This window comes from Cololabis saira, chromosome 24 (assembly GCF_033807715.1).
Source record: "Cololabis saira isolate AMF1-May2022 chromosome 24, fColSai1.1, whole genome shotgun sequence".
In the NCBI taxonomy this organism is placed as follows: Eukaryota; Metazoa; Chordata; class Actinopteri; order Beloniformes; family Belonidae; genus Cololabis; species Cololabis saira.
The window spans coordinates 10,295,447-10,320,249 of NC_084610.1; the positions used below are offsets into that span (position 1 = coordinate 10,295,447).

Here is a 24,803-nt window from a genome sequence, read left to right on the forward strand (position 1 = left end):
ATAGATTAGCTTTAATGTCACTTTCTTGGAAACTATCGAAACCACTTTGACAGCCAGAGCATCATGTTTCAGTCCACTTTCTTTTTATTAAATACAACATATTGGGTCATTGGATGAGATATACAACATGGACATCGTTCACTTAGCTCCTTCGTCAAGCTTGGGCTCTAAGGAAAGAAGAAAAAGAAGAAATTTTAGTTTTTAGGGATTATAATTTACAAATTGTATGTAATGTTTTGAAAATTCAAGAACAGAAATACTGAACTGGCATCAAACATGACTGCGAAGCTCAAAAATAAAAGCCCCTTGAATGGATTTCTAAAAGAATTTTAAGAGTCAGCCTCTTTGCTATTTATAGACACTGAAAAAGATGAAAATAACAGGTCATCTCTTCAGAAGGATAATTATTCATGAAGAGGAGCTCTAAAAGTCTGCCAAAAGCAAGAACAGTTGTTGCACAGCCAATTGTCACGCCAGCAGAGCGGTTAAAAGCAAAACATAAATCAAGGATGTTCATGACGAAGGGCAGTTCTGATAGTTAAACTGTTTTAATGAATTACTTTGACCTGAACAATAAAATTACAGTGTCTGGACTACGTCATCCTTCAAAAGCTCCTCTGTACATCAGCGAGCTGAAATAGTTTTAATGCTTTGAGCAGTCACCCTGAATTATTACAAATTAAACATTAATATATTTTTACATTTCAGATTCTATTATTAGAAATGTCTCATTTGATCCCTGTTTTCTTTTCTTACTTCAAAGTAATTTTAGTTGAAAATGAAGCGGAAGGATGGGAACCTTTTTTTGTTTTTTTGCCTGACCTGGGAATTTGAAGTCGGGGAACTTGTTGAAGTCTCCACCGCCGTATAGCCTCTGCAGTTTTGTTACTTCCTCCGTGACGTTCTTCTGATAACCAGGGCCGCCATCCACGATGCCACCAGCAGTCCTGCGAGAGCAGAGGTGTCAGAAAATGATCAAAGTGCATGACTGCAACTACAATTTGAAAGGTGTTACTAAACGATGCTGCACTTAAGATGCATTTCTTGATTCTGATTTGATTTACATTTTCACATTAATCTTCTATCTTTACTGTGATCAGCCAAATAGTGTAATATCTTCACAAGCATGCTGTATTGTTACGTAGGTAAAAGAATATCATCCACTGACTTGCTCTTGGTGTTGTAGTCCCGGATCTTATCCAGGAACAGTTTCTGGACGGGGTCGAGCTCCTTGAGGACAACTGCAGACACCCCGATGTTCCTGCGCAGGGTCAGGCTGACGGCCGAGCGCAGCAGGGAGGACAGCTGGTATAACCGATGAAGCGCCATCTGAGAGATCAGAAAGTCACAAGATTAGCTGCCATCACACAACTTTGTTTTCATTTAATTATATTAAACCAGTAGTATCTCAAAGCCTAAATGTCTCAGATTTAGTTGCAAAGTCAAACACACCAACATCATGTGGATATTCCTAAACATTTGGGGTTTAAGCTGAATGACTGATAATCTGGGACATTTATCATATTTATATCATATTCTACAACCAGGCCTGCTCACAGTAGCAACGGACAGTAACATGTGCAATATCTTTCTACCTCATAAACATCCTACCTGCTTTTTTTGCACTGTTTTTCTTTCTTTCTCATACTGCACTACTTTTTATTTTTCATTCCAATGTATATACTGTTTATATTTGTAATTATATATTTTTTACCCCTCCCCTGCATGTGTGTTGAGTGTACTGCTGCTGCACAAAGTGAATTCCCCCATTGAGGGAGAAATAAAGGACAATCTAATCTAATTTGCAGCTACAATGTGGCCATCAATTGGAGCTTAAATGCCTAAATACTACTGATCTTTCCATATTCAGAGCTTCTTATTTCAGCTCTCTGATTTATTTACAACTTTTAAGTAACTTCAATGTCGACGGGGAAAAATAATTCCAAAATGTGTAGTTTAGCTATGAAAATGTGCAACAAACAAAGAGATTACATGTTATTGTAGAAAGAACATACCTAATTAATTAACCAAATTAAGTCAGTGCTTTAGCTACAGCTGCTCTTGAACTAACCGAGCCCGAATTTACAACCTGCAAAACTGAAAACGTAGTTTTCTACTGCTTTTACTTCTGTCAGCACGATGCTGTGTAAAACTTTGTTCAAGATTTCTGATAAAATCGTGAAACATTTCAGTCACAAACTCCAACATGCTAAGCAGGCTAAGCTAGTCCTGAACCCTCAGACGGTTTTCACTTCGTAATTATTCGGTTCGCCTGGTTTGTTAGCCCACTGAGCATTCAAAGATACCCAGATGTGTCTTATGCACGTCAAAACAGGTTTAGACGTGTTTTAAAAGCGTTTCATTTCCAAAGTCACTCACCTTGGGTTTGACACTCAGCTCAGGATCCAAACGTGAACCGCGGTGGATTGTGGGAGAAGGGTGAATGTCACGTGGTCACGTTGCCCCCTCAGCGCGCAGGGTTGCGTGATGACGTCATATTAAAGATAAAATAAAATAAATATACGTAAAAAAAAATACCTTTCCTATCACAAATAAATAATATCAATCGGTAATAAACGCTATTCCTAATGGAATTCTTCAATTGATGAAGTGTCACTTTGAGACGCCAGAAGTACAAGAGAAGGATCTCTCCCTTCTTGTTGACGGTATAGATATTAGAAATAAAAAAGTGCACTAATAAACACATAAGAAACTACTTTTACTACAGTAAAAGGAAAATAACCCCAAGAGGTAAATTTGTTTGGAACTCCCATTTTTCGGACATTCAATGGAAAACAGCGTGGCTCCTTCCCTATAAATTTGCAATCTCAAACAAATTAAAAGAAGTCCAATATAAAATTTTATTTACCCCACCAACCAACTTATATCCAAATTTGTAGACATTGATAGCAGATGTGTATTTTGTAAACATGACGAAGAGACCATTATACATTTGTTTTATGAATGTGAACATATTGTACGTTTCTGGAAAAAATTTGAAGAAATTTTTGACATACAAACTAATAATGTAATTAAATTAGAAGCTAAAGATATCTTACTATATTACGAAAACCAAAATTACAAAATTCAACAATTGGTCAACTTAAAGTTTCACATTCATAAGGCAAAATTCTCCAAATCCTGTCCATCCTTAGTTTCCTTTAAAGTTGATTTCAAAATGTATTTTGAGACAATACAATTGATTAATAACAAGAAATGTAATACCACTGTCAACCTCATAAAAGAAATGTTTACTGATATCTGAATGTACTGCCTTCCTTTTATTATTTAGTTTAATTTCACGAACTACTTGCACTTTATTGTAGTTTTTTTGTGAACAGAACAATTTTATATTTTTTGGACTATGATGATGCCTATGTATGTTTGTGTTTCATATTATTGAATGATGTCTGCCATTTATTTTAATGTTATTGTATTTTCTGGAATTGAAATTTTTCATACAAAAAAAAATATATACGTAAAAAAAATGTTTTTAATTGATACACTGGCAAAGATCAGACATTACGACCACTACTCGATTAAAAAGTCCAGACACCAGTAAATGCTGAAAAGAAGAAAAATCCAAGGCACTCTTTTTCAAATATAAAAAGCCTTTATTAGAAATAGCTATTTCATGTAGAAGATTAAAAAAGTGGGTTACAGCCCACGGTTTTCTAGCCATCTCTCTGCTTCAGATAAAAAAACTTGGCTTTATCGACCAGTTAAGGGTACTTTTAAATGTGGCTTGTGCAAACATTGTGCCAATATCAAAGAATGTAAACAATTCAAGGTTTATGACATCAATTATCATTAATTGTATACCATGTTTGTTGTCTACCGATTGTCTTGTACCTGTGGTTGTTTTTATATAGGCCGCACTAAGCGTCGTTTGAAAGACAGAGTTTCTGAGCATAAGTATACTATTAGAAAAAGAAAATTTTGATTACCCAATGGCTAAGCCCCTTTTTGAAGCACATCACAGAAACCCAGGTTCACTTATGGTTGAAGGCCTAGAAAGTATTAAAAAAAAACATTAGAGGTGGTGACAGACTCAAATTACTTCTGCAGAGAGAGACCTTTTATATTTACCAAATGAAAGCCACTATCTATCCAGGTTTAAATGAAGACATTGATTTCAGTCCTTTTTTGTAACTTTTTTTCATTACAGATAGTGTTATTTCTTCTCCTATTTCCACTATGTAATTGTTTAACAATTGTTGGAGCCATTTATTGGTCATTATCTGTTATTTCTCTTGTTTACAATTGTCCTCCCACCTACCCAGGTGATTTCAATCATCGCATTTAAGGAGAATCAATGTGTAGAGTGTTACACCCTGAGGAAGGCTGTGGCCAAACGCGTGGGCTGTAACCCACTATTTTAATCTTCTACATGAAATAGCCATTTCTAATAAAGGCTTTTTATATTTGAAGAAGAGTGCCTTGGATTTTTCTTCTTTTTTGACATCCTTTTTCCCACCAAAGAGCACCTTCATCACATGATTTAGATCAGTGACCCCCATGGGGGGGCCCCAGAGATCTCTGGGGGGGCGCAAAACTTTGTCTGCTTTGAAATTATGCAGTTGTAAATTTATATTGGCGAATGAGTCAATCATAAGACATTGTTAGGAATAATTTATGAATGTCTTGAATATTTTTTGTGTTTTTTTATACATTGGTGACAAACACAGCAAATGATTTCATTCCTTATTATTATATCATTACTCAACATTTAATCCACTCCGACAGGTTGTTAAAGGAAAAATGTTAAAAAATGTTGGTCTCATATTAAAAGAGACATTTTTCAGAAATATTTTTATGTCCTTTTGTGCGTATTTTATGAATTGGTGATATTGGAGAAAAACAAAGTCATATGTATACAGAGTAAACCAAAGAGAAATGTATAAAAAAAAAACATAATTAATGTTCATTTCTTTCAATTAAAGACTATTTTGGTGCTAGTACATACGGCTCAGGGGCCTGGCTGGTCATATGCCGAGTTCCATTTGTCCTCGGAATTGGGGATTTCCCAGTTCCCAGTCGGAATTTTCAACTGGAACGCCCCTCGAAGTGGGATTTCCCACTGGGAAAGTGGGAGTGTCTTCACCACCCCCGAGTTCACATTCCAAGATGGCTGCCCCGGTTGTAAACAGTAGAAGAGAGCTCTGTAAAAATTCGTAGCACTTCATTCTAGTTTTGGTCACACTAAATCAGTCGTATAAGAAGTATTGTTCGGCATATATATGCTGCTATAGTGTAATTTACATTTTTCATGTGGTATATGCGAACTACAAACTTGTTTACCTACTTTGTAACTGGAACGCTGATAACTCGGCTGTGACGTCATTCCCAGTTCCGAGTTCCGACTTCCGAGGTAAATGGAACGCAGCATCAAACACCCCAATACAGCACGAATGGACGTGAAGTCTTTCGATTGGATTCTTAACCGCTTTTTGAACCATTATATGTATTTTTCTGTTGCAAAGTCAGTCAGCTGGTTGCCTTTCCAGGGTCTGATGTAGGTGGTTTCCCGGTTTAAATAAACAGAATAAATTCAACTGAATTACTCAACTGTAATATTAATGGATTATAACTGAGTGGAATATATTTAGACTGAAATTGACTTGTACTGATCTTATTTTCTCTATGATGTGAAATAGTATTTTTTCTTTTTGTGAATTGGTAGTAAAACTGAACTAAAACTCAGTTTAACCACTGATTTCAGTTAAGTACATCCAGTATATCAAGACACAGGGAGCATGAATCCATAGGAACACTGTTATAAACCATCTTGTATTTAAAATTGATATCATGTAAACATGGATTGTTGGATTAAAATAAAAAAAATACAATAATGAAAGACAGATTTGTATGTACATTCAAAACTTTATTATGGAATACAGTGTAGAAAGCGTTTTCCAGTTAATGCAAATGGCCTGCACAATATTACACAGTGGAAAACAAAAATCAATATATAACCCACAGAAAAAGAAAGAAAATCCTGCTTCCTCTTCTACTCTACTGCCCTCTGTTGGGCTTCTAATGAGCACCCTCTGAAAACCAGACACCTCACTGCAGCCCTGATATGTACATTTCACTCACCATTTTCTCTCAAGATTTAAAAATCCCCATAAACTGTATTAACATCGTGAGAAGTCTCCCTAGATTTCTTTCAGTGCAGTGTGGAGTTGGTGAAAAACCTGTGTGAGGATGAAGGTCAGATTTCCTGCCAACCTTGCTGCCATCTGTTTTCAGCCCATCTCCTCGCATACACACCTTTCTGTCAGCTCTCTTGATGGTATGCATATTTTTTAATTATATATATATATATATATATATATATATATATATATATATATATATATATATATATATATATATATATATATATAAATGTTGACTCCTGCGCTGCAGCTTTGAGCGAGGAGCCTGCCTGAAGATAAAGGCGAAGGAGGGACAGGGAGGTGTGTGGGGGAAGTGATTTTTTTTTTAATATATATATATATATATAGATGCAGACTGACTGCCTGCCTGGCTGGCTGGCTATCCAACCGGAACTGCAAGTCATTTCCTCCTTCCCCCTCCTCTTCCTCAACACTCCACCTGTTCAGTCAACTAAAAGCTAAATGAGTTGGGGGGAGAAAAAGGCGACAGTCTTATGGATTGAAAATAAAATAAAAAAACATGTACGTGCAGAATTGATCCTAACCTGTTCCTCATTTCGAATTCCCCACATTCCCCTCTCAACTTTCACTCCTACATCATGCCTTTTCAGTAAAAAAAAAAAAAAAAAAAATCAATACAGTGACATAAATTGAGGAAGGAAGTAAAAATCAACAGGAGTGACCTCTGAGCGCCTCTACACGTGAGGAAACTGAACACAACATATTCAACTGAATGAACACTTAGATGAAGCCAGCCACCTCCCGCTGCCGCTTCAGGAACGAGACAAGGTTTGAAAAATAAAATTAAAAAAAGCAAAAACAGAAAGGAGGAACACACTTAGATTCGAAAAACACAGATCCTTTTTTTTTAATGTGCATCTTTACATCTGAAAGCAGAGCCCGTTCACCTAGACTTATATATATATTTTTCATCATCGTTTGAAGTCACGTGATCACGAGAAGATACTAAATGTACAATCTTGCTAGAATGACAATCTATATGTGAGAAAGGATCTCAAGAGAGCAGCGTTAAGATCTTGGCTTTCTTTTTTTTTTTTTTTCTTTTCCCCAAATCCTGTTGTCATTGTTGTCATGCACTACATAAGAACAGCTAAGACTTCAGCATTACTTCAGTAACATCACACGTAATTTAAAAAAAGGACTTTACATTGGTTTACTTTTTTTTTTCCTATGTTTTCCATTCTTTTTTGTAAAACAAAACTGGAAACAATAAGAGAAAAACTCCAAAATAAAAACAGCTCATTTAGAATACATGGTCACTACTGTTGCCACCAACGTGTTCATTATTGTCAGCATCTCCTGATATCCTTAAGAGCCTTGTGTGACGTAACACAGCCCAGCTGTTATAAGAATGTGCAAAAAAGGGAGAAAATTAAAAATAAGGTAAAAAAAAAAAAAAAAATGGGAGGGAGGGAGGGATGGAGAAGGAGAGGAAGCTCACTTATACTCCAGTGTAGACGTAGGGAGAGTGCAGCAGTGGTGCGGTAGATGGGGAAACGCTGAGCCTCATTTTTAAAATCACGTTGCTTGACATAAGTCTTTACTTGATTGTATAATCATTACAAAGAATAACGTATGGATTTGATTATGTCGACACGTAAAAGTGATGAGTGATTGGTTCTGCATGCAACGTTTGCTTTTGCAAATGAGGCCCAGATGAGCGTGCACTTGCAGCCCTACTGATCAGTGGTCAGCTTTGCCTACGAAAGTCCAAATGTACAACTATTCCAAGCTAAAAAAAAAAACTAAACAAAAAAACTTTTACACTGGCCCTGAATCAGTGTGGAGAAAATGCTCTTACCCAAGTATGGGTTTGTTTCGATGCCATGGGCGGGGCCTTTTTCCAGACATCAGCAGGCCCAGACGGAGCAGCTTCTAAAAACTCCTCTTTAATTAAAAAGACGTCTTGCTCCAATAAAGTGAACAAACATGGTGCAAAGTGGCTCGGCCTCAGTGTCCGCCCAGGCAAAAATGATAAAACCCTGACTACAGCCGCTCTTTCTGCTCGTAGCTGACTATTTCAGCCACTCCATGATCTACCACACTGCTTTTCTTTGTTTTTTTTGGAGACAGGGGACCGGTTGAGGGGGAGGGAAGGTGTGTGATGTGAGGGAGGAGATGATGATGATGATGTGTGTGTTTATGTGTTCATGTGACATTCTTCTCAGTTCTGCATCTGCTCAAAGAACTTGTAGGTTGGATTCTCATAACCATTCTGCTGCATCTTGGACAGGTGGCGCTCCTCGGGGGTGACGGCAGCATCCACCTGGAAGCCAGCCAGAGAGAGACGGAGGCGGTTACACACATGTACACACTTGTGTAGCAATCTACATATTAAGACCTTTTTGAAGCTCTTCAAGTAGCCAACAAAATGATTTAAATGATCCAATTACATTTAGTGATACGTCTAGTCTGTGACACATTACACAAACACACAACATTTGTGCACACAGCACCATCACAAACACAGAAGGTCAGCCTTTTCCCACCTCGATGACTCCGTGGTGGATGGAGGTGTATTGCTTCTTCCTCAGCATCACCAGAGTGATGACGATCACCGTTGCTATGACGACGCCTCCGACCATCAGGCCGATGATGGCGCCCTTGTTGGAGCCGACATCCTCAGCGAAGAAGACCTGTGGGAGTTGAAGGACAGATGGTGGTCAATGGTTTGAAATGTGACGATTTGAGAGAAAAAAAAAAAAAAAAAAAAAAAAAGAAGTTATGATCTCTTTTACTTCTATTTCCACCTAAATCTCTTTAGAAGTGCACACCATGTGTAATGACAGCACATTTAGACTGAAAGCGTCTGCTTTGGCGCTGGAGAACAAAGATCTGACACAGATGACAAGTGTCACATGGGCAACTTATTTCTAAACAATCATTTTCTACTAAAAATAACATCTTCATGTGACTTTCAGATGATTTACAGAAATCTTAGTGATGCAGGGAATGACTCAGCTCCCCAACAATTAAATCATCACCAAAGGATTTTTCACTTTTTTCCTTTTTGGAGTGGTTAAGTAAGAGAAAAGCAGGAAGAGAAAATGAATCTTTTATGAGATTATCTGATAAGAAAAAACGTCAGTGCTTGATACAGACAGTAGTTTTTGTGCCACAAAGACAGAGGGCTTAACTTCTGATTGGGGTTCCAGTGAATATTGAATTAAAGAGTCAGGTTAAGGAGATGGCCTTGATACACTGTAAATGCAAGACATGTGATACATAATAAAAACGTGTGGATTAAAAGATTAATACCTTTAGGTGAAAAGAATAAGATATGTGGATTTGGATTTGACTGAGAAGGGATTGAGGTTTTTTTTTTTCTTTTGTGCTGCATTACAACGCTGGAGGAGATTAATGATGGAACGCACAGCGAGGCTTTGAGAAACATTATATTAATGTTTGATGCAACGACCTGTGGTTGAGCAGAAAAATACCAACAGCATTAAACTTCTCTTTAATCAAAGAATAGTGGATTTGAGAGTAGACCACGCAAGTGTGACGCATGCATTATTGTGGCTGTTTCTATGGGCACTCGTCTCCATGGCGACAACCTTGGGAGTTTATCAGGAGGACAAAGCGTAGAAATGGATGTGCGTGTGCTCGTAGTGGAGAGTGCAAGCTTGCAAGTGGCAGTTAAATGCATCTTTACGCACGTTTCTTTTCATCTATGACTATCTGCCCGCTTGAATTTATTTGAAAGGGCTCGGCACGTCTGCACGGCTTCAGAACCGGTTCTGTCTGGGTGCGCGCGTGCCTACCAGTTTCTGGTGGTGGACTTCATATTCAGTACTCTGTGTATCATCTGGCTCCATTCGCAGCTCGGGAAGAGCTTCCATCTCCTTTCCAGTCACTAAGCCAAGGAAAAGATACATTTATTACACACAGCCCATCTTTTAAACAGTTTTTCATGCTGGGTATAAAAAAAAAACATAAAAATCCTCAGATTGTAGCGGGTTTTAGTATAAGGTAATAAACATTTAGCACTGTCTCCCTCCATAAACACACCTCTATAAAAGCAGATGTTTTGGCAGTTTTTTGGTTTTGAGTATTTTGGTATCTGTTAACACAATACCAAGCAGCTAAGAGATAAGGATTGATCCTAGAGGAGTAGTTCTTGCTGCAACTAAGTCTGAAAATACTGACAAAACATTTTGAAACGATATGGAGGACAAGTGGAGCCCCATTTTAACATAACCCTGGTGACTAGTTTAAAGCAATCCCATTAATGGTTTGCATCTTCTTTTAAAGAAGAGACCTCAAGTAACTCAATCAAATACAGTATATTAAATGAAAGCTGCTTTAACAAAAGAAATTGCTGTTGAAAGTCCTATGTAGCAGCCTAAATTAGTTTATTAAACACGTTTGGGTTTGAGAACATAACAGGCAGAAAAACAGATATTCATAAATTAACAGCCCCAACAAAAACAACTGATTTATAGAAGATACCGATGATGTTTGTGCAGTCTGATTTTACTTCATATAAAAGGCAGAAGTATAAGGCATTAGTGACATAATTTTCATATATTAAATTAATTGATCTGTGTAGTTGACTGAATCCATTAAAAAAAAAAAACGAGGTTTATTAGTTAGTTCCTAATTCCTGACTGAACTCTAGAAAAGGGCATAGATAACAGGTAAACTGTTAAATTAATCAATTTTCAACCAGTTACTCACAAAGCTAATGTAATGATGTAAAACAGGCTTTTAATGACGACCACTAGGGGGTGCATGACTAAGTGAAGCACATGCAAAATACTGATAAGATGCAACACTTTTACAGTTGGGAGCCAGCTGACATGCTTTTGTCAAGGTCAAAGATTTTTAAGGCAAATTGATGCATATGATAAGAACATAATCCAGATTTCTGAGTAACGGCGCTCACCTGGCCGTGTGGGAATACCTCTGTCCAGACTGGGGCGAGAATCCACGAGCTCAACTAGAGAGAAGGGAAGACAGTTCACTCTCAAACGTCTGCTAATCAGAGTGTAGCAGCGTCTCCGTGGTGTCTCGGTGCGTACCCTGGTTCTCGGTGTTGGGCTGGTTGAAGCTCTCGGGGTGGATGAAGCCGATTCCCCCGAGTCCCAGGGAGTCCTCTTGGGCCAACAGGTCGGTCTGGCCGTCTCCCAGCTCCTGGTCGGGCATCAGGGCGTCGTTTCCGTAGCTGACCCTCACGTCTGTCTGCAGGTTCGCCAGTTGCTGGGCCATCTCCGCCTGCTCCCGCTGCAGCAGCTCTGGATGCAGGAGGACAGAAAAGTTGATCCAATTACACCCCAGAATTGAACACTTTGCAGATTATAATGTCATGCCTGAACTGTTATGGCAATCTTTAGATATTATAGACGTGCTAAACCTGCTGACACATCATTTGCATATCAGAAGGAGCAGACTGAATAAATGAAAAGCTGTTTTTTCTTATTAATCGATGCACAGCAAGAAGTGGATGTTGCCACTTCTGTACCGAGCAGCATGGACTGTGACGGTCTGAGAAAGACACAGATGGCCGTGTGACGCACGCACCACGACTAAACCCAACAATCTCACAGAACCCTTGAAAACACAGAGGCAGCAGGGAGGGGGGATTTATATTCCCCACAAACACTTTCATTTTACTCGGAACAGAAGAATTAGGCCAAACGGTCCAATGTCCTGACCAGAGGGAGAGAAAAAGGGGGAAAAAAACAACAACATGTATATATTTTTTTTAAGATTTGGAGCATTTAATTTAGACACTTCAATCTGTAAACACAATCAGGGGAGTGAGTTTTCTACCATCTCTCACGAATCCAGACTCCTTAAAACAAGAGCTGGTCACAACAACCCGATCTACATGTTTCCACAGAAACGCCTCCTGGCAAGGGTTAGATAAGTTCGGGGTGGGGGCTTGGCATCGACTCGGATGTGCTGTGGGTGGGAGATAACGTCGCCCAGGCATCCAAGTACAAGCCTCGCTCTTCATTGCAGTGATGAAATACAAACTCAGTGACCACCTCAGCCCCTCCAACGCTGATCTTGTCATTCATTTTTTCTTCTTTTATCCATCTTTGCTCTGTTTTTCATGTCTGTTTTATCCCAGAACTGCCCTGATTGTAAGGCAGCTCAAGATGCATCTTGTGAAGGGGACGGATGGTTTTCTAAAACACACATCTGTCAAGCTAAACCTAAAAATGTAATCCTGTACCAGGCGCAGTCATTTCTGAACCCAGCTGCTGTTCACCTCCACTTTCAGCTGTGGTTTTACACATTACTAACTACCTGGTGAAGATTGGGCACTAAAAACTCCATGTGAAGGTTAAGAAAACATCTGCCTGCATTAAAAAAAAACCCCAATACAGATGCTGTGATAAGATTTTGCATTAACATCTTTACTGGAATCCAGGAAAAACAAACAGCTCTTCAGCTGCACCCAGCGCTCACAAATGTAGAAAAACACATAAATAAAACAGAATGTGTGTCTATCTGCACAGAAAGTTCTCTTTTTTGAGATCCCTGCAGTTTCCTTAAGTGATAACAATGAGCATCAAACATTCATGTCTCCTGTCACAAACCAAGAACGAAGCTTTTGAGAAGGAAGAACTCACCAACTTGGTCCTGGATGTCGTCAGCCACGCCGGGGACCTTGTAGAGGAGTCCCAGGGACTGGTTCATGCGCTCCTCAATCACACGCAGATGGGTCAGCACCTATGAAGAAAGATAACAGCTTAATCTCCTCTTATTAGATGAAAGGACTGCCAAGGATGCAGTTCCTGCCAGACTGGAGGTGAAGTGTCAGAGAGCAGGATGCTACCTGGGGTCTGATCTGAGCTGCCTTCTTGGGATCCACCATGCGGACATGTTCGAAGTGTTTGAGGGTGTGCTGCCTGTCCTTCTGCTCAGCGCGCACGTACTTCTTCAGGAGGCTGAAGACGTGACGGGGCTGGAAAACAGTGAACGAGACAGGAAGATGATGATCCCCGTATCATGAGCTGGAACTTTAATACCCGACGTGCATCAGGTCATCGCACCCTGGGCGGGTCCTGCTGCAGCGCCGTCAGGTAGCTCTCCAGGGCCAGCCGGCGCCGGTCGTTGAGCAGGGTCTCCACGCGGGCCATGTGGGTCTCCACCAGCTGCTGGCGCTCGCTGGCCGCCTCCTGCTCCAGAGACTCCACCTTCTCCTGGAAACGCTGCACCCATGTACCAGATTTTAATGCGTCAAGCGGAGAACAAAGACATTTGAGCTGATACAGTTTTATTCTGGTAAATATTTAAATGCCCCTCTTACTTGGATAACAGCTTTCTTGTCGGCACGGGGAAGATTCTTGGCCTCCCTCTCGGCCTCCTCCCACTCCCTCATCACCTGCAGGGAAACATTCAGAGCCGCTTTCAGCTCGTTCCTACCAATATCACTTTTTAACGCCAGAACATCAACATCAGGGAGTTAAAAAGCCTAACATTTCTGTGCTCTGTCAAGTTGCAGTACAGTAATGAAGTCATAAACAGTTTCTGTTCCCTTTTCGCTCAGTTCAAGTGCTTTCAGCGAAATGACATCCCCCCCCAATTTCCCCCCGCTATGACTCACTGGGGAGATTTGTTTTTATAAATTCCTCTATTTCTCTGGAAGTATCTTTAAGAGGAAACTCCATCCGTGTAAACTAAAGGTGACGGTGAGCTTGTAGTTCCTCTTGCACAAACAGACCTAGATGGATTAGTGCACCAACTCCTGCAGTCTCACTGCGTATCAGGTTTGTAGTCTGGGTTTGAAAACTGACATAGCAGCGGACCATCTGGATCGCTGTCTGAGAGGACGACGGTTGATTGAAGAAGACAATTAAAGTTGAAATGCCTCAGCCGGCTCACCCGGGGGGATTAACAAACACATCTTTTCGATTTCCCTGCCACACTTCTCCCCCCTCCGTCGTCTATTCTTAGCCTCTCTTTGTGCTCTCCCTGCTAATAAAAAAAAAGGCCTTTTTGTTCTTTACACAGATACCGTCATTACCCGACATGTGTTATTTATTAAAACAAAGAATCCACAATCATCCCCCTTCATTCCTTCTCTTCTGTCCCTCTCCATCATTACCTGGGACATCCTCTCGCGGTGCTTGGCCTCCAGACTCTCCTTGGCCTTCTGGAAGTGGGCGTGCTCGTTTTCGTCAGCAGGAGTCTCCAGATAGTGGTCCACGGCATCTGGGGAGCTGGGTGTGGCTGTGGGTACTGTACAAAAAAAAAAGAAACGTAAAGGAGAGAGAGAGAGGTGAGAAAAGCTTGGGTGAGGATCTCGTTACGGCACACTTTTCCGGTAGAGCCGGGAGCGACTGCAACTGCACACACAAACACGGGAGTCCGAGACGGGTTAATGGGGTTAGTGTGAGCTCAAGTGAGGAAGGAAACCAGATAGCGAGAAGTCTGCACCTTCTAAAAGCAAACGAGTGAATGTTTCAGAAGTGCTCGAGAGAGAAAACACAAAGGCCCTTTTCTCATTTGTGATGGTCCGCTCCGGCCGAGCTACTAACACTGGAACGTTTTCTGCAGGCTCAGGCGGACAAACCTCACCTGCCAGAAATAAATCCAATCAGTTACCGCGTGAAAGTTGGAAAAAAGAATCAGTGGAAAGTTAATCATCTTTCAAAAACATGCCATCAAAAGTGTTTGGCCCCGCGCGTGGAGGCGTGAAGGTCGCGCATCATGTGGAATTGGTTACGTCTGAGAGGCGCGTGACTGCACGCAACACTAAAACAACAGAGACGAGTGCTCCGCTATCGCTGACATCCTTTAAAAAAAGGGCACGGACAAAAGGGAAACATTTTGAGAGATAATGGAAATTCTTCAAATGTTACTCAACGATGCAACAAGTAACAAAATAATTAATTTATAGACAAAAACAAGTGTAGCTTTGTTCTTTTTGTGAGAACTGCATCTGTGCTGGATTTATTGTGTCAGCTTTTAAATTCAAATCATCTTTAATCATTACTGTTAAAGGGTTCAGTGGACTATTGGAGGAGTTTGTGTTCAGGCATGTAAACAATTTTGTTATGCCACTGAAAATAATAGTTTGTTAGAATCTGAGCCTGCAGCTGAAACAAATGAGAGCTAATTCTTGGTTTGTTGACAGAAATCTGAGCTGAATCACGATGTGCTTCTCTCTGTACTTACTTTCAGAATTGCAAAACCTCCCATCAACTGAGCAAATACTGACTCAGCAGTATCCCAAAAAACGCTACCGGAACCAGAGACTTGATATTTACTCTACCAGCTAACTAAACAGCACTGGTTGCAACGGCACTGCTGAATGACCACGTGTGTGCATGTGATGTGACGGCCCTGCACGGACACGTGCACAGACACCCGCTCCGATACAGGGGTGAAATCAGATCAGAATACAGGGAGATGGAGAAAACATGACTCCTCTCTGCTGCAGGGCAGACTGAGAAGAGTGCACACATATCGAGCAGGATCACTGAACCTCAGACGCTGAGATGAGCACCAGAGGCAAACACTTACTTTCTGGTCTAGAAAATAAAAAAATGAAAGAAAACAACCCCCATCTGTGCTTGCAGATGCACACATGGGAATGAGAAACTGCAGGGGGAAATATTTGGGAAAATCCAGGATTGAGTTACTATGTGAAACCCTATCAAGTCACGTCTAACATCAACACGCGCAGTAAATGTTTTTTTTCCACCCCGAGTTGCCTTTATTAAGATCCTCGGATAGTTCGGCAGGTTAGAAAGGTGGAAAGATCTGTGAGCAATCATTTCCTGAGACACCGCTGATAATCAGTCATCACGGGCAGGTAGAGAGCTCCCAGACCGCGTAATGTTGCATTGATGAGCTGCTCCCCTTACCACCGCATAGAGAATCTTTCATTTTCACAAAATTACACTCGGGTAATCCGACATATGATTTCAGTGAATTGAAAGAATTAACGAGAGTATTTCCTCGGTGATGAAGATGGAAGTAATAAGAGCAGGTTTGCAACACGTCAAAAGCTATAAGGGCTAATGCGCATTGAAGCGTGGATTATTGCAAAAATAATTTCTGCCTGGGTGATTTCACAGCTCATATTCACACTAAACTAATATACATAAGATGATGGCCTGAAGTAGCTGTAATCACAGGAATTATGATACTTATCCTACATGCTCTACAGGGCAGTTCAACTGTAACCATGGCGATGGGAGGAATGCTTTTCAGCCTCTGACACGTATATAAAAATGAGCTTTTATAACCAGTAATCTGAGCATTTCCCTGCGTGCAATCCACTTCAGAACAGAATTAGAAAGGAAAATTGGGTATCTGGTCTAAGAGGACCCATGTGGTAAGACGTTTATTATTCATGCCGCTCGGTTTGAACAAAACCAGCGTTTAAATATGTTGCCAATATGAAAACGCTTTCAAAACCACATGCAGGAGAGTTTGTTGTTGAAAGAGAGAGGTTCAAAGTATAGAGGGAAAGAAATCTGGTTTTGGTGCAAACATTTCCATAACAGTCACGCAGAAAGACTGTGAGGAATAAGTATGTTAGCCAGAAATAGAACTGAAAGGTCGAGAAGAAAAAAAGAAGCACCCAGAGGAGAAACAAACACACTGAGAAGCCTTGTGAGCAGCTGTTAATTTTCCACACCCCGTACAGAAAGGAGACGGTGAGTAAAAGTGAAAGTTTCAGGACAAGCAGGCAGTCAGACGGGTGACCTGCTGGTGGGGGTTAGCTGCTGTCGGCTGGACTTACTGACGCTGCTGCAGACAGACAGGCAGTACTCCTGTGACTCAAAGTTATTCCTGTTGCCTCCGCAGCCGCCGTAGATAAACTGAACGCAGCGGCCCTCCTGGCGGTTAAAGTACCAGCGGGGCAGCATGGCCCGGCACGGGCCGGTCTCTGCATTGGCCCAGCACACATCTTGGAAGACACACATACATACTCATCATAAAAAAATAAATAAAGATAGTAATCAGCCTAATTTGTGATGTTTCCACCCAGAGTCAGATCTCAACTAGAAAATATGCCACTTAATTCAAGGACAAAACAGAAAAAGTCTGATTTAAGCGTTATTAATGCTGCTTGGATGTGAATTTAAGAGCAATTTAACAGCGAAATGAAGAAACTGCAGAGGTGCAGCTAATCCTGCTTCTAATGGAACGTGGCTAATGAGAGCTGCGACATGACAAATGAGCACAATAAGAAAAATGACAGCGGGAAATTAATATGAGGAACGTGAAGTACGAGCGGGCTTGGCAAAGCATTAAAACCGAGGGGGGACATGTTGTGCACGTTGTCCTGGAAGGATTACTCCGCGCTCGTCTGAACATGAATGATTGATGAGTGTGTTCAATGCGTCTCGTTCTGAGGATATCCTGATAACGGAACCAGAAGTTTGGATTGTTTGATCACGGAGATGGAAACGCTTCTCACCCTTGACAACTTCCTCCACGGACTCGGTGGTGGTGGTGGTGGTGGTCGTCATGGCAACGCTGGTCGTGGGCTCGTCGGCATCGTCGGCGTCGTCGTCGAGCGCGTCAAGGATGTCGTCGTTGCCGTCCTCCTCGTCCATCTCCTCGTCCTCTTCCTCCACCATCTCTTCGTCTTCCTCCCCGTCTCCGTCCTGGTCGTTGTCCAGCACGTCGTCCTCCTCATCCTCCTCCTCCTCCTCCTCTTCCTCGGGCACCTCCTCGTCCTCGTCGACCTCTACCACAGATGGTTTGGCTTCTTCTTGCTGCTCTGCTGGCTCCGGCTCCCGCACCATACTGGGAAACCGCAAAAAAGAGCGAGGGGGAAAAAAAGAGAAGAGAAGTGAGATAAAAGCAGTTAAGGAGGAATAGAAAAACATATGGATTTAATAAGAGCGAGGGAAGTGAAAGGATTTGCCCTTGTGGCAATGTTAGAGATTAAACGAGTGTATCTGTGATGTGATTATCTGCTGCTCGCCCTCATTTGTCTGTGGACGTGCACCTGTTGTCGGAGTAGTCGGTCTCCACCCCGCCCCACCAGACGTCGGAGTCGTCCGTGTCCTGCTCTGCGCTGTCGGCGTCGCGCTCCGCCTCGGCGGGGCAGCACACGAACTCCACCCCTCGGAAGCGGTCGATCCCGCACGGCAACAGCATCCCGTAGTCGTGGAGGTTCATGGTGCGGTCCCCGCATGACTACGCAAACGCACACCGAGGAGGACGCTAAAGTCAGAATGGATCAACGTTTGACAAACTGGTGCTGGTCATTTACGTGCGTGGGGTTTTACTCGCCTCCTTGGCCACGGTGTGCCAGTGAAGGTGGCTCTCACACTGGTCCATGCGCTCCTGGTGCAGGAACTTGCATTTGTCAGGAACGAGCAGGGCGTCGCTCACAAACTCTCCCACTGCAAAAAAAAATAAATACAATCCACGTCTAGAATCATACACATCCTCTGCTCTGGGAAGATAAAGACAGTGTGACATGGCGGACTCACCGAGGCAGCGGTAAGGCACGACGATGTGCATGTGGCTGCGACACTGCTTGCGGCCCTTCTTGCACCAGTTCTGAATGCTGATGGGCTGGTTGGCCTCGACCACGTTGGTGATCTGGAGCTCTGGATACACCTGATCACCGAGCAGGACGGAGAGTTAACGCCTCTCCGTAGAAAGCTCAACAGGGTTTAAAAAAAACATAAAATACCGTATTTTCCACACTATACGGCGCACCTAAAAGCCTTTAATTTTCTCAAAAACCGGCATTGCGCCGTATATATGATCATTACAGTAAATGTTACTGTAGTCAGGGGGATTCTGGGTACTGTAGTTGGTGTCACCGAAGTAACAGCGCTAAAAACGTCAGGAATCGTCACAGACGTTCAAGACAGCAGCAGCGACGCTGACTCGCATAATGGCGACTGACGAGACGGAGCAAAGATGGCTTTTATTTTGTTAATAAAGTTTTACTTACGATACTTTTCTTCTGGTTTTTTTTTGCATTTCCTGTAGCATTTTGTAGCATTTCTGTAGCGCAGCTCCATCAGTTAGATACGCAACTCAACCCCAGCCACTATAATACGGTATCTTACGTATATTCCGTGCACCTTAAGAGTTTTAAAAGAGGCCATTTATTGAAGGTGCACCTTATAATACGATGCGCCTTATGGTGTGGAAAATACGGTATGCTGTTTGTCAGACTCATTGATGAAGAACCTGTTTCAAACCTGACTTATCTGGCTGATTTGAACAAATATTGTGTCCATGCTTTAAGATATCCGTTTCATATCTCTGGAACTTTCCTGGATATCATTCCTGCGGTGTTTCCCCCTTATTCTTGTCATTACATCTGCATGGCACTCCCTCTAAGTAACTCCATCCTCCCCCTTTTTCTTGACACCGTTTCCATTTTTTCCTCCCTTCAAGCTTCTCTAAATGCAAAAGAGAAAATTACTACTCTCATAACCTTCTCGCTTTTTTCATTAGCCTTGCTGTTCTCAAATCTTGCAGTCATCCTTGGGGAGGAAAAAAAAAAACGGCTGCGTCGGTTATCGTTTTAGTCCTCATCGCTGGAAGTTAAGAGCGATTTGTAAGGATTTGCATATTCTCACTAGATTTGTCACAAGTGGGAACAATGGGAAGATAAGTTTATCTTCCTTTGAGGTTGTCAAATGTTTTTCCAGTGAAACAACCACCTCTTATCAGACAGTTTCTCTCTTATCATGGTATATTTACACAGTTATGGTCTAAAGTTTATGGATATCAGAATTCGTGTGTAACAGAAGAATACGTTCAGTATGCTTAAAATAATATATCTAGCCTTTACTTTGTAGGATTTGGCTTAATTACAAGCTAAATGTGGCATGAAAAGTAAAATTAAAGATGACTAAGATGCTCGTTTGCAGAGTTCTGTGTCAAACTGCTAAATGAGGGATTTTTTTGAGTGTTTTTTCTTCAACTTTAACAAGTCTGATTGCAGGATGTTTTGTTTTCTGGAGGAAAGAAATGTCGTTTATACCAGGAAAAGCAAGTACTTTCCCTCTTGATGCCCTTAATTGCTTTGGTTTAGCTTTTGCCATCTGTAGTGAAGTATTTCAATTGTCACAATTACCTAAACATTTTTTTAAGTCAGTTTTAAAGGGTGGATTTATACAATGTTGTGAGACTTGAATCTGAAAGAGGAGCAGTCGGGAGGCGAGCAGCGTGCTCTCACTGTACCTCCTGGCAGTACTGCAGGATGCCCTCCTTGGTACCGATGCAGCTCTTCGTGCCTGAGGGGTCTGGCTCCCACTTGCCGCTCTGTACGTTGATGTGCATGTTGAGTTTACCGCAAAACATGGCCACCTGGGGCTCGGCCAGCAGTCCCATAGACACGTCTGTGGGCACCTGGAAGACGGAGGAGAAGCTGAGTGAGATATCGCTCTCGCGCTAAACTCGGTGACTGGCTCACGCTGAGAAATGCAACTGATGCAATTACATTTTATTACCGGGATATAGAGGGGGGCAGGGAGAGAAAAAGAGGAGATTAGTGTGAAGATGCGTTAGTATGAGAGAAGGAACAAGAACAGAATCAGAGATAATGTCATGAAGGCTGAAATATCAGTCCTACGTACATATTTGCTACAAAATATCTTGTTGGCAATTGTATTTTTGTGTCCATGCTTCCCTTTTCATCAGTCTTTAAGAGGGTAAATCTCCTGTACCATTAAAAAAAATAGCCTGGAGCAAACTCATGCACCCTCCTTTGTCTGTTACGCTTATGCTTACCCACCCACCCCACTGCCCTGCACATTTACACGACTACTCCATACCTCTGCTCTTTGCAGGCTTTTTATAATCTTTTCAGCAGGACTGCATGTTTATATAACCTCCTTTCAGTTTATTTCTACGTGTTAAGCGCTGCAGATTCTGCGAACAAGAGCAGGTTGCTTGGAGATAAAAGGGAACGCGTGTGCACACACTAAAACTCCACCTCTGGCTTAAATATAGTAAATTTTGTGTTAATTTCCGCCCCTGCGTGTGTGTGCCGCCGCAGCCAGCCTTCATAAGGAGGTTTTGTGCCGAGGCTCCCCTCGGAGAGGAGGTGCAGACAAACCGCTGAATGTCTGCATTGTACTGGCAAATGAGCTAGAACAAAATGGGAGGGAATATGGGAGAAAAAAAAAACGAGACAGAGGGAGGGAGGAGAGGGACTGTTGCCATTGTGCTCTCCCTAATCTTGTTAATGGTTTTGAAGGCCCTGGCAGGCAAACAAACGTTGTTTTGTAAGATGGATGGCAAATTTCCCCTCTAGATTTGATTCTCTGGAAGCAGCAAGGTGCAGGAAGTCCTCTTTCAATATGAGGAGAGCTGCCGGGGAAGGTGTGGGGGGGCAATTTGGATTCAATTTGAAGGTGACAACTCAAATATCTGGATCAATTAAGAGGGCGTGCACCCGTTGGATCAGTGCAGATATCAACTCTATCAGCTTTGTTGGTGCGGCTGGCAGCGGCAGAGGATGACGGTGCTCTGGAGCCCAGCTATTCTCCCCAGACTGCGTCCAGAGGATTCAAGGTAAAGCAGAACAGAAAGCTCGGCAAGTACAGCAAGAGGTGAACACAATAAAAACAGCACTCGTCCACTGCGGAGCAATTTAGTGCTGCTGCACACGAAAGAGTGAAGCTGGTAACACACAAACAACACACACGTTCATCTAGAGGATGATTTTTAACCTTGTTATGTTCCTGAACTGGAAACAGCTTTCACCAAAGTTGACTCAAAACCGCCTACAAATCAATCATTAGCTTTGGGTTTTTAGTCCATCTTTTAATGATTTCCTTAAAAAGCAAACGTTGCACCATATTGTGCCTTTAGTGTATTATTTCACACAGTTGCTGTTGGATGTTTTGGCCATGTGCATGAGACTTTTACTGTAAGTTATTTATTAAAAGTTGATCATTTCATCTTGGCTATCGTTGTTAAAAAGTTATAAGATAAAATATTCACCCCACAGTGCAAATCCTGTTTAATCATCAATTGAACATAATATTCATTTGTGCTCAGAAGTTAAAAAAAAAAACAAACTTAAAACATTCCCATTATTCAGCGTAGTTATGACTAAAAGAATCAAACCATGTGCTGTCCTGCAGTTTTAGCCGTTTACTGCCACCAAATGTGAGGATCAGCAGCGTACACTCTCTCCCCATCAGATCTAAAAGCACGTCTGCAGGCAAAATGTGCACCTTCAAAGGGGTTAGCATGAGAAGTGTAGTAAATCTCCCTCACAAACACAAACACACTCACTAGGGTGTAAAATCCCCTCTTGGCCACAGCCCTCTTCAGCTCACACAAATGATAACTTTAACGCTCGTGGCCATTAATCTTGACACTGAGCCATCTGCACAAACACAGAGGATTATTTAAGGGACCATCATTTGATTCCCACAGTGCCATCTGTGAGAGAGCATCGTTAGCGGGCGGAGTCACACCCCCATCCTCCTCATTAATAGCCAAAGCCAAGAGGAACTGATTGCTTACAAAAGGTGAGGTGTCATAATTATGACTTTTTCCCTTTGCTTGAGCTACATTTCTGGGCCGTTAGTCAAAAGCTCTCGTTTAAAAACAAGTTAAACTTCTGCTTCGTTTGGGGTTGTTTAAGGTTGACAGCATCTCATTAGGTGAAGAAAATGATTCCTCATCTTTATCTTCTCTAAAAACCTACAAAACACGGAGGAATGGACTTCAAACAAAGCCCCGGGGGAATTATGTCAAAGATACAACACATACCCAGTAGCAAGATTAAACCTAAAGAGGAAGCAGTAGTGTTGACCTTTTGTACAAAACTGCAGATATAGGAAATATGAAATCATATTTACATGATTGAATATTTATATAAAATATAATGGTTGCATAATCTGTCATTCTAAATTATTATGTGCTCCCTCATGCAGCTGTTGAAGCTGTAAGCCCTCAAAAAGAGAAAAGTGCACACTCATAAATGAACAGGGACTGACTCTGGAATTAAGTCAAAAGAAAGATGCTTCACTAAAAAAAAAAAAAGGTCAGAAATTCATTTTAACTTCTAGAGGAAAGAACATCTTATAACATCTTTTAATTAAAGTCGGATTCATCTTGACCTTACTCGACTACCTTTCAGCTTCACTCGAGTCAAACGCAGGTAGGCAAATCAGAGCTGGCTGCCTGCTGGGACTCAAATTATTTACATTCCCCTCTTTTTCCTCCATCCTGCTTTTCAGCGTCTCTGCTACCATCTCTCTGATGCTCAGTCTGCTGCTGAAGGAGGTGGGGAGTGAAATTGGCCAAGCCCTTGCTGCAAGCTTATAAATCACAGGCCGAGGATGAAGGCAGAGGAGGAAGCCAGGGTACAAAGTTAAACAACAACAATAGCCACAATGGCAGCATACAGGAAGAAATTGGAAAACAGAGGAATTAGACAATAAGCCTCTGAGCTCAAGAAGAAGGTCAGGCAGTTTGTAAAGCAGGATGACGAAGGACCGGAGATGGAGACGACAGCTGGAGAGATCTGACGAAGGAAACTGACATAGAAAGGTAACTGAAGTAACAGTAACTGAGTAAAAGTGATGCGTCTTGTTTTCTTTGGACGATAAGAGAGACGTGAGAAGCCAGACTCGACCCCAATTATAAACCACATGCAGACAAATGGGGAAAGGCGTCAGCAGCGATGCCTTGAATAATACAGGAGGGAGACACCAGGCATCCTCCTCACCTAAACTCACATCATCTTTATCCCATCTCAGCTCTGCTACCAGTCTGCCAGCTGGCCTTCCTACAGGGAGCGGAGGAAACGGTAATCTGGGCACTGAGGATTAAGACGCTGGCCAGGTCATGAGAAATATCCCCTATTGGTCTCAATCTGGCATGACAGCCATTAACATAACGCCGGGGGAAGCTTTCCCAAAAACTAGAAGAAACTGAAATGAGTGAACCGTTTCAGCTTCTTGCTGCTTTTATTGATCCTCTCAGGCGCTGAAAGGAACTCTATAGTTTGATAAAAACTATAGCAATAAAACAGATTTACAGCTCCAGTTTAGGAAGCTAAAAGACTGTGACGAAGCCAACTATTAAGAGAAATGCAGAAGAGTTGAAACCCTTCTTCCACAGAAACCACTAAAACAGGACCGATATTTTCAGGCTGAAATGAAATTTATTTTACCCTGAGGGAATAAAAAAAAAAATCAAAAAAATTTAATAACGTAATGCAATAACATACAAGTTTAAAATGCAGAGGGATTAAAGTGAGATTATTTGCTTGTGCAATTTGATGGAGTGGTTTGCTACCAAATATAGGTTAGGTTTATGGCGAGCAGGACACGCTCGCAGCAGCATTTCACATGTGTGCGTGGGAAAACAGAAAAAGGGGTGGGGGATTTAAAGCTGCAAATCACGCACAGCCGTCATCCACACAGTTGGGAACCGTTATTCCCACACTCAGGGAAATTTTCACACATGCAAAACGCCTCGTCATCACGGAACCATATGTTCTCCCTAAATGGATCATTCTGGCTCGTTAAAACGCTGAGAAATCATATTAACATTTAAACGGGAGGTCTGGCCTCGAGATTAAGCGGTTTCAATTAAAACTGACTTTAAATGATTCATTCATTATGCATCAGATCAATAATGGAAATATTCATCCTTAGTTTGAAGATTATGGAGATTCTTTGTCCTATAAAAATGTTAAAG

General features: G+C 41.7%; 2 protein-coding genes across 3 annotated transcripts in view; both read right to left on the bottom strand.

Moving 5' to 3' along the window:
- Positions 1-66: 66 nt before the first annotated feature.
- atp5pf (ATP synthase peripheral stalk subunit F6) lies at positions 67-2,470 on the bottom strand. Its single transcript, XM_061715597.1, has 4 exons — positions 2,380-2,470; positions 1,169-1,329; positions 823-947; positions 67-167 (listed from the first exon to the last, which is right to left on the bottom strand). The coding sequence occupies exons 2-4, from the start codon at positions 1,327-1,329 to the stop codon at positions 139-141; spliced, it is 315 nt and encodes a 104-aa protein (XP_061571581.1). The 5' UTR covers positions 2,380-2,470; the 3' UTR covers positions 67-138.
- Positions 2,471-5,863: 3,393 nt separating this feature from the next.
- The window catches only part of appa (amyloid beta (A4) precursor protein a), a 29,269-nt gene continuing 10,329 nt past the window's right edge, over positions 5,864-24,803 (bottom strand). The window contains exons 2-17 of one of the 2 annotated variants that reach the window (XM_061715448.1): positions 20,319-20,486; positions 18,602-18,731; positions 18,399-18,511; positions 18,112-18,302; positions 17,575-17,906; positions 16,894-17,061; positions 14,245-14,378; positions 13,447-13,521; positions 13,190-13,348; positions 12,973-13,101; positions 12,767-12,866; positions 11,207-11,419; positions 11,071-11,124; positions 9,947-10,038; positions 8,672-8,818; positions 5,864-8,448 (exon numbers count right to left, since the gene is read on the bottom strand). In XM_061715448.1, coding sequence (XP_061571432.1) covers positions 8,347-8,448; positions 8,672-8,818; positions 9,947-10,038; positions 11,071-11,124; positions 11,207-11,419; positions 12,767-12,866; positions 12,973-13,101; positions 13,190-13,348; positions 13,447-13,521; positions 14,245-14,378; positions 16,894-17,061; positions 17,575-17,906; positions 18,112-18,302; positions 18,399-18,511; positions 18,602-18,731; positions 20,319-20,486 — 2,307 coding nt within the window. In that variant the 3' untranslated portion in view covers positions 5,864-8,346. The remainder of the gene's footprint in view (positions 8,449-8,671; positions 8,819-9,946; positions 10,039-11,070; positions 11,125-11,206; positions 11,420-12,766; positions 12,867-12,972; positions 13,102-13,189; positions 13,349-13,446; positions 13,522-14,244; positions 14,379-16,893; positions 17,062-17,574; positions 17,907-18,111; positions 18,303-18,398; positions 18,512-18,601; positions 18,732-20,318; positions 20,487-24,803) is intronic. The other variant, XM_061715449.1, reaches the window with a different exon arrangement.